General features: G+C 33.1%; 1 protein-coding gene across 1 annotated transcript; it reads left to right on the top strand.

Moving 5' to 3' along the window:
• The first annotated feature begins 331 nt into the window (after nucleotides 1-331).
• On the top strand, nucleotides 332-5,120 carry LOC106451150 (pre-mRNA-processing factor 19 homolog 2). Its single transcript, XM_013893015.3, has 18 exons — nucleotides 332-550; nucleotides 651-736; nucleotides 1,053-1,124; nucleotides 1,207-1,269; nucleotides 1,572-1,658; nucleotides 1,790-1,931; nucleotides 2,023-2,144; nucleotides 2,458-2,574; nucleotides 2,865-2,960; nucleotides 3,035-3,094; nucleotides 3,395-3,469; nucleotides 3,556-3,660; nucleotides 3,801-3,917; nucleotides 4,014-4,091; nucleotides 4,187-4,271; nucleotides 4,373-4,424; nucleotides 4,538-4,608; nucleotides 4,689-5,120. Exons 1-18 carry the CDS (start codon nucleotides 538-540, stop codon nucleotides 4,823-4,825), a joined length of 1,578 nt encoding a protein of 525 aa, XP_013748469.1. The 5' UTR covers nucleotides 332-537; the 3' UTR covers nucleotides 4,826-5,120.
• Nucleotides 5,121-10,250: the final 5,130 nt, after the last annotated feature.

Raw genomic sequence — 10,250 nt, forward strand, 5'->3', positions numbered from 1 at the left:
CATAACCGGCCCGGTCCATAAACCGGCCTAATACCTAGAGAAAGAGAGAGAGAGGCGGCTGCAGCAAGAGGAGAGAGAGAAAGGCGGCTAGGAGAGACAGTAAACCCTAGTTTCCTTTTACTTGTATTTGTATACTTTCCATATTTGTATATTTCCATTTATCTCTTTGTAATTTCCATATATAAGAGCATTTTATGTCATGAATAGTAATAAGAAATTACAAATTCTAAATTTAAGTTTACAATATATTGTAAATTTTGGAAACTTAAAAAGCCCAAGTACGTGAGAGAAGGCCCATGTATAAGACATTAATCGTTAAAAGGCCCATCGCCTCGCAAAATCGATCCCCTTAATTACCTACCACTGAGAGTGTGTAGTCCTCTCTCTCTCTCTCTCTCCACCAATTTCCCGGCCTCCGCGATTTTGATTAGTAGCGCCGGACCGGAGAAGATAAAACCCTATCTCCGCCGCTCAAAGGGACTTCCACTTCATCCTAACTACTCGCGCGTCGTCGTATTCTCATCCCTTTTCCCTACGATGAACTGTGCAAGTAAACTTTTTCTTTTTATCCGCCTTCTCAATTTGCCGATTTAGGGTTTCTCTTTTGGTTGATTTGTCGGCGTCACTGTTGTTTTTTTTATTCCGTACAGTTTCTGGAGAAGTTCCCGAGGTGCCTGTGGTTTCAACGAAGTCAGGTTTGCTCTTCGAGAAGCGATTAATCGAGAGCCATATATCGGTAAATCTTCGAGCTATTGCTTCATGAATCTATAGCTCTCGTAGCAATAATTCAGTTGTAGGATGATTCGAGATTGCTTGATGAATCGGATCTACTAGTAAGAGGCATTACCATAATTTTGAATTAGTCGGGGGCACTTTCATATGATTTTAAGGTGTATTGTTTAAAAATGAATCAAACTTTTGATCCGCCATTGGATGAATCCGTAGATATCAGTAATCGAGCTTCAAGTTTTGTGGATAACATTGTAGTCCTTTTAGATTATCAAACCACATGGTAATGGTTTCTTTATATATGTTTGTTCTCCCATATGTAGGATTATGGGAAGTGCCCGGTTACTGGGGAGCCTCTTACCATTGATGACATTGTTCCCATCAAATCTGGGAAGGTAGTATGCTTTCTTCTTTGAGTATTTGATGTGGAGAACTGTTTCAGTTAAGCCGTTTTTGATTTCTTTGACTATTCTGTAGGTCATAAAACCGAAACTATTGCATACTGCTAGTATCCCTGGATTGCTTGGAACGTTCCAGAATGTAAGCTTTTAGATGTTTTCCAATTTTTTACATTATCTTTGCTTTGTGCTTGTTTCTCTTTATGGGTGTCTCACTATAAAATTCCCCTGTTCCTGTTATTGTTCATGGAGAGTTTGGTTGATGACTGGGAATAGTTTTTTCAGGGTTGGTTGTTAGATTTTTACAAGATTAAAATTAACTGAACTGTTATAACACTGGCCATCTACTCGCTTTTTGACTTCTAATTAAGAGAAATTGTTCATTAGTTAGGTTTTGAATTAGACAATGTAGTTGCGTGAGAGAAGTTTATCTGTTTTGCTTAGGAATGGGACGGTTTGATGCTATCAAATTTTGCTCTGGAGCAACAACTCCATACTGCAAGGCAAGAGCTAAGTCATGCTTTGTATCAGGTAATTTCGGTTTGTGTTTGTATGATTAATGATTTTATTTATGTATCCTTGTTTTATTTTCCTTGATTTTTCATCTTTTGTTAAGTTTGTTTGATCAAATTATGGAAAAGAAAATTGCCTTCTGTTTGCAGCATGATTCTGCTTGTCGCGTGATTGCTAGACTTAAAAAAGAAAGAGATGAAGCACGCCAATTACTTGCAGAGGTTGAACGACATATACCTGCTGCCCCAGAAGCTGTGACAGCTAATGCTCCTCTGAGTAATGGTAAACGAGGTATGATTCTACACCTTTTTACCTATAATATGCTGTCTAATTAGTTTTCTATCTTTGTAACATGTTAGTGTACTCTTTTGCTGTAAAATAGCTGCCGATGATGAAGAAACGGGTCCTGATGCGAAGAAGTTGTGCCCTGGCATTTCTGCTGACATCATCACGGAATTGACAGATTGCAATGCTGCTCTCTCCCAGAAGCGCAAAAAGCGACAGGTACTGCATATTTATTACCATCTATCTTTCGTCATACATTTGAAAGTTAGTTGGCAAAACCTGAGACTTGCAATTTTTAAGTGTCGTATTCTTGTTTGTAACAGTCAAATGTAGAAGTGGAAGCTTATGATTCATGTTACTCAATATATCTATTTAGATTCTCGTATGCTTTAGAAACGTAAAGAGAAAATTTTGCTACTTCCTGCCTCTCTTTCCATGTTTTTTCGCCTGTTCCAGCCGATTCGCAAATGTCATGTGTTTTTTTCTTGCATTGGTTCCTGCTGTTTTGATAGTTTTATCATTCTTTTCGCAGATTCCTGAAACATTGGCTTCAGTAGATGCTTTGGGGAGGTTCACTCAGCTATCAAGCCACCCACTTCACAAGACCAACAAACCTGGCATTTGTTCAATGGACATCTTACATTCTAAGGTTTCTCATCACTTTATTCTTATTTTCCTTTGTTTGTGAAAGTCACTGCATAGCATGTGAAAGCTGACAAGCAGACTTGTATTCATAAATATTGGAATACATTACAGCCTTTGAGTCCTAGGTTCGGCAATGTTTTTTTATATGTCCTCATATTAGGTACCAATAGCCCGTGTCTGATAGTTTATTGTATTATGACCTGCGATCCGTATTTTGGTTTATATCTACTACACTAATTTTGGTGTGCAAAAGCTTACCTCTTAGTATTACTCATTTTCTTAATCGGTAATCAGGATGTCATTGCTACTGGAGGAATTGATGCAACTGCTGTAATATTTGATCGCCCTTCAGGGCAAATCTTGTCGACACTGACTGGTCACTCGAAAAAGGTCTTTAATTTTGCAAAATTCTTTTTTGCTTTTCTTGTTAGCTCTGTGCTTGATATGTATCGATTCTTTTGTAGGTTACAAGTGTAAAATTTGTAGGTGACAGTGATCTTGTTTTGACTGCTTCGGCTGACAAGGTAACTCAAGATACATTTACAGATTTGAAATCCATAGTTTCAAATATTTACGAGTAGTTTTAGTCATTATTTCTGTAGGTTGTAATCCAGCGTTGTTTTTGCGTCTGTTCTGAAAAGTAGTGGATGGCAGATGCATTTGTAGCTATGGAATCTAAATCTGTAGATGCAATCTTTGAAATTTTTTGGTTTGCTGCGTAAAAACGTTTCGCTCACTCACACTATAAATCTTTGCCATTTTGTTTGATACTCTGTTTTGCGTAATAGTTATCGTTATATTACTAAATAGTTACTTACCTGCAGACAGTCCGTGTGTGGCGGGACTCTGGGGATGGGCAGTATGCTTGTGGGCATACGCTGAATGATCATTCTGAAGAGGTAATCATGGAGAACTTTTACTGTCTGCTTTATTATTTTATTCACACACGTTTTCATTGACTTACTAGCGATTATGCTTTATCCAGGTGCGTGCTGTAACTGTGCATGCCACAAATAAATACTTTGTGTCGGCGTCTCTTGACAGTACATGGTGCTTCTACGATCTTTCTTCTGGCTTATGCCTTGCAAAGGTACCTAATCTATTTCATCAACTAACCAACTAAACGTGTCTTCCTTTACACATTTGAGTATATGATGTATTACATAAGGTATATGTATGGTGAGTGTACTCCTGGTATGAGTAGTTTGCATATTTCTTGTGTTTATTCAGGTAGCAGATGATTCTGAGAAAGTGGATTACACGGCTGCTGCTTTTCATCCCGATGGTCTCATTCTCGGAACCGGTACTTCTCAATCTGTTGTCAAGATTTGGGATGTTAAAAGTCAGGTAAATAAACTCTGGCCTTTCAGATTGTTTTGCCTCTTAAAAAAATCATATGTCCACAGGAATTCATTTGATTTTAATTTTTGTGTTGGATAATAGGCAAATGTGGCAAGGTTTGATGGACACACGGGTGAAGTTACCTCTATATCTTTCTCCGAGAATGGTTACTTCCTCGCGGTGAGTTCTTTGAACAAACTCCGAGAAGTGTAAATACAACTATGATTATGTGTACATGAATGCTTCTTTTTTCTTTTGATTCTGGAAATGTACAGACTGCTGCCGAGGATGGTGTTAAATTGTGGGACCTGCGCAAGTTAAGGAACTTCAGGTCATTCTCATCTGCAGATGCAAACTCTGGTACGCAACTACTGTATCCCGTTCCTGGTCCTAGTCGTTTTGTTGATACAGAAATCTCCATGTAAAAGATAACTGAATGAAAATACTTTTTCTTTGTGCAGTGGAGTTTGATCCTAGCGGTTCTTATCTTGGTATTGCTGCATCAGATATCAGGTGAATGCACATTCTAGAATTTTATTTGTCAGAGGCCAAACTCAGCTAAAGAAATATTTAAAAGACTTGCGCAGTTCAATAATTAAATAACAATATATTTGTAACGGCTGCAGACTATACCAGACGGCGAGTGTGAAAGCTGAATGGAACCTTATCAAGACACTTCCAGACCTTTCTGGCACTGGTAAGGTCCTTTTCAGTAACTTTTTCAGTGGTCACGTGGCAATTATGTTCCTAATTGCAACCAACCCTTAATACATGCAGGTAAAGCTACATGTGTGAAGTTTGGTCCAGATGCACAATACGTTGCAGTTGGCTCAATGGACCGTAACCTACGGATATTTGGTCTCCCTGGTGACGAAAAAGCCAACGCGGATGATGACTCTGCACAAGACTCGTGAAGAATCTGTTAGAAAACTCAGGCAGCAAATTGCAAATGTTCATCTCTGGTTTACTCCTTGGAACCTCAACTTCTGTTGTATCTTACAGTTTTGAAAGCAATGGGGAGTTGTCATAGTGGTTTCTTGGGTGCTTCGTGGAAACCCAAACGATCACAATTCGCGCACACTTGAATTTTCTTACTCTGTTTCTCGATCTAATATGTTCTCATCTCTCTCTCCATGTACCTTCAAAATCTGTACCAGAAATTTTCTATTTCTGTTGGCAACGATCGAATTCGAAGCTAACTTTTTTAAACTGGAGAACCTAAACCGATTTGGTTAAACCGGAATTTGTACTAAGTAGTGGCTCTGTTCCATACTAAGGTGTCTAGGTGAGTTGCTTATTTGCTGATACTTGCCCATACATCATTACGCTTTATTAATAGAAAATATTACGTTGAAAAAGACAGTTTCTTCGGTAGTTTATCCTAACAGTTTCATTTTTGTTTAAACAAACTAGTCATCTTGCAACTAACATGCTTACTAACTAAACTATTGTTTTAGCGGGAATTAACCTCCACCACTCATCTATTCACTATTTCAACGGTCCAGATTAATTTTGAGATCTATGACAAGACTGATATTTGTCTTATATTTCAACCATTAGATCTTTTTTTGTACATTTTACATGGACGATCCAGATTAACTGGTTTGGATAAAGTCACAGTCTTCATCTTTTTTTTTTTTTCACGGTTCTGTTTACGTCGGAATTAAACTGCTATAAAGGATATTTGTTTTCTAACCCCATCCTATCAATCTTGCTTATTCTATAACCAAACATGCTTGTCCAGTAATCTAATTTGCTACATGTTCTTTTCGTCACATTTGATACACGTAGGATTAAACTGACCAACATAAGATTAAACTGACCAACGACAGAGCGGTCTCCTATTTCTTCCATCATTTAGCCGCTCACGAAAACATGAATCTCTTCGTCACATTTGATACAAAGGGTGACAAACAGCACCGAGCCAAGTTGGTGACAAACCACAACATTTCTCAACACGTAACCAACCTATAAAGCCTAACTTCAACTCCTTTTGCCCCCTTCAACCTCTTCCTTCAAAATCCTGAGTTTCTCCCTTTTCGATAAATCAACATGTACATATAGTGGATACTCAACATCACCTCCACCCTAGTGAGACTTGCTGAACACATGTCATTCCTTAACCAACTTCACCATGTACTCCACATTTTAATCATATTTTTCTTCATCCACTATACACCCCACCTCTCCTCATGTGTCCCACTAATCTCTAGAAATGGTTGTACAACAACCTGCAACATGTACACCCAATTAGCGTACATTTGTATAAATGTGTACATCATTGTAAATAAACAAACTCGTACATAAACAAACTTCTACATATGTACACATCTCGAATGGTCTATTTTCGTACACATGTACACATAATAATGAACTCAAGCTAAATACAAACATACTAGGATAAGACCCGCGCCTTGCGCGGGATTAAGTTATTATTTTTATTATATTTTGGAGAATGAAACAATAGTTTGGCTTCATTTGGATTACGGGTGTTCAACCCGGATATCGGGTTAGTTTCGGTTCGGTTCGGTTTTTTTCGGTATTTGGTTAGTAAAATATAACTACTATTCTAAATCAATATTTACTTTGACTTTAGTCTTTCACATACTTTTGAAAGATTTCAACTGGACGACTAAATTGATCGGCCAATCTTGTTGCTTTAAATCATTAGTGTTTATATATATATATTATTTAGTTTGAATATTTATTAAATAAAAATTCATATGCGTTATATTTTATGATCATTTGTAACTTATTATAACAAAAAAATAATCTATTGATCACAAAATTTTCAGAGTGGGAATATTCAAATTTCTAATAATATATAGACATTTTGAAAAATTCAAATATAACATATAAGAAAAAATATAAATGTTTTTATTATATATTTAATGTGATTTTTTAATATCTTTCAATAATATAAAATTTAAAAAAAAAACTAAGACACAAAAATTGTTATCAAATATTTATTATTCATAATAATTAATTTTCATATATACGTTAATCATATTAGGTAATTTCGTAGCTTCTAATTAAGGAAAGTGCAAAAAAAATTTTGGTAGATTATTTATCAATTAGATAGTTAGTTTAATAAAAAATATAATGTAAGTCAAGATGGACCAACCTATTTTTCTAAGAATAGTATATTTTATATAGTCATTTATTAAATGAGAATTTATAATGATACAGTTCTATGATCATTCATATCATTTTATAACTGAATATTTAAATAATCGATAACAAAAATTTCAATGTGAAATTTTTAATAAGTTTATAATTTAAAAATGTTTTTGAAAATTCATTGAAAGTTTTAATATTAAAATATTTATGTAATCTTATGGTATATAGTATAATCTATATATATATATAAATATATATGTTTTATTATTAAATGATATTTTTTACTCATATGGTTTTAAAATAATGTGTATCTTCTTATAATATTAAATAAAAGTTCATATTAATACAATTTTATGATCATTTGTAACTTATTATGACAAAAAAAATAATCTATTGATCACAAAATTTTCAGAGTGGGGATATTCAAATTTCTAATAATTTATAGACGTTTTGAAAAATTCATAATATAACATATAAGAAAAATTATAAATGTTTTTATTATATATTTAATGTGATTTTTAAATATATTTTAATAATATAAAATTAAAAAAGAACTAAGATACAAAAATTGTTATCAAATATTTATTATTCATTATAATTAATTTTCACATATACGTTAATCATATTAGGTAATTTCGTAGCTTTTATTTAAGGAAAGTGCAAAATATTTTTTGGTACGTTATTTATCAATTCGATAGTTAGTTTAATAAAAAGTGTAATATAAGTTAAGATGAACCAACCTATTTTTCTAGGAATAGTATATTTTGTATAGTTATTTATTAAATAAGAATTTATAATCATACAGTTCTATGATCGTTCATATCGTTTTATAACAAAATATTTAAATCATCGATAACAAAATTTTCAATCTGAAATCTTTAATAAATTTATAATTTATAAATGTTCTTGAAAATTCATTGAAAGTTTTAATATTAAAATATTTATGTAATCTTATGGTATATAGTGTTTAATATATATATATATATATATATATATATATATATATATATATATATATATTTATTTTATTATTAAATGATATTTTTTACTCATATGGTTTTAAAATCATGTGTATCTTCTTATAATAAAAATGTTAAACCAATTGATCATTAATTTTTAACATAATAATTTTAATAGTTTTAGTCATTTATTGTCGTTTTTAAAAATTCAAAATATAACATATACGAAAAAATCTAAATTTTATTTTTATAGCTAATTTGATTGTTTAATTTATTTTAATAATATAAAATTAAACAAAAAATGATGGAGGAGATATACATTGTTATCAAATCTTTATTATTAAACTCATTAATTGTCATATATATATTAGTCATTTATGGTAATTCCGTAGGTTTTATTTAAGGAAAGAAAATATCATATCATATCATTATATCATATAGTTTGACCAACTTATGTATCTAACAACATATAAAAATCGAATGTGGACCTACTTATTTTTCAATTGAATGTAATTGACTACCTAATTGAGTGCCACCTATGCATTGGGGCCTCTTTTAATTAATACAAAATTGAGGTTACATCTTTTCAAATGTTCCTCAATTAATATATAAGGGATATACAACTAGCTGCAACACGTACACCCAATTAGCCCAATTGTATACATGTGTACATCATTGCAAATAAACAAACTCGTACACAAATGATCTTTTGCACATGTACATACCAAAAAACGGACTATTTCTATCTTTCGTACACATGTACAGCGGATAAGCTTAAGCTAAATACAAACAGAGATACATACCCCTGAATCGTGTTCACCCATCTCCGGCATGCCGTTAAGTGTGCCTCTCACCGCCAAAAGAAGATCTACGGCGGAGTACATGTTCACCCTCTCGCGTGGAAACCGGTCAGTCGCAAAGAGCCTCTCCGGTAGCCCTTCTTTCAGATCCTCAACCTCCGTCGTTTCTGTTCCTACATAAAAAAACCCTAAAAATCAGATACATAATCCCTTAAGATCTACAAAAAAGTGACACTCACCGCCGTCCTTCTCTTTCCTATGCCGGCTACATCTTTTCAACATCTTTCTTTAAACAATTTATTGATATTTTCGTTCGCCTGAATTTGCCGTCCTCTGGCTTTTTCTGCCTCACTTTCTTAGTTTCTTTATTTTTCTCGGTAAAAGTTACGAAAAAGAAAAAGAAACCGCATCCGTCTTTAGTCAAAGAAACAATAAATAGAAACTGATTAACTCTCACCTCGGATCCACCACTAATTTTCAAATTTTAAAAGCGAAGACAATTAAAGCTCATCTAACTAAATCTCAAATCACTAGTTACGCTTTATGAAGGTCAAGTTGAGTCTTTTCACCCAAACCGTGCCATAATAACTGTAACTGTTCCATTTTGTAAAAAAAACTCAGAACTGCTCTCGAGTGTAAATAACTCTTATTAATAAGATCCGACCGAAAATAACTGAATTTTTTTTTTTTTTAAATGTAAAAAATACAGTTGATTGTACTCGGGTCAAAATCACAGTGTTTACATTTTCCAACGAATTTCAGATTCCTTTTGCAATTCCAATATTGGTTAATATCAATGAAAAAGATTGTTTAAAGTTTTGGTATTGAGACTTGCAAATCATGCCCTTTCTTTGTTATGACCAGGATTGCAAATTCTTGTTAACAGATAGATAACCACGTGTTTCTTAAGAAAATCCTAAAGAATGTCTCTCGCCAGAATTAAAACATACAAAATGATCTATGTACATTTAGGACTTATCTACAATTTGAATAAACCATAATGTACAACTACAAAATACAAAAACTTACCTGCAAATGACATATAAATGATCAATTTTTTTAATGGAGTAGGATTAATAACAAGTACAAAATATAGACGTTAGAAACTTATTAGCTATTTTGGTACCATATAAAGGTAGATTCGTGGATGCTTATTTCATAAAGTAAAATGAGCTGAAAGATTAGTTACTTTAAATTACTAAGCATGAATCTCCTTTTTAATTAGGTTGGTAAAATTGACCCAAAAAGAAAAAATTAGGTTGGTAAAAAGGGAATTATGGAATAAATCAACAGTGTAAAAAATCAATAAATGATATTCGGAATTACTGAAAGCCTGCATTTCACCAAACACATTGTACTGTACTTAAAGACTGGTGGCTGAAAGAGTGTTTGATTGATTGTTTTACTATACATAAAAATAACAAAAATAAATACAACTTTTTCTTTCTTTATCCTAATCT

The sequence above is a fragment of the Brassica napus genome, chromosome C4, assembly GCF_020379485.1.
Source record: "Brassica napus cultivar Da-Ae chromosome C4, Da-Ae, whole genome shotgun sequence".
Taxonomy (NCBI): Eukaryota; Viridiplantae; Streptophyta; class Magnoliopsida; order Brassicales; family Brassicaceae; genus Brassica; species Brassica napus.

Coding starts and splice junctions, on each gene's coding strand:
- LOC106451150 (XM_013893015.3), top strand. Junction 737..1,052: donor TAATCGAGAGCCATATATCG/GTAAATCTTCGA, acceptor TCCCATATGTAG/GATTATGGGAAGTGCCCGGT. Junction 4,425..4,537: donor ATTGCTGCATCAGATATCAG/GTGAATGCACAT, acceptor TAACGGCTGCAG/ACTATACCAGACGGCGAGTG.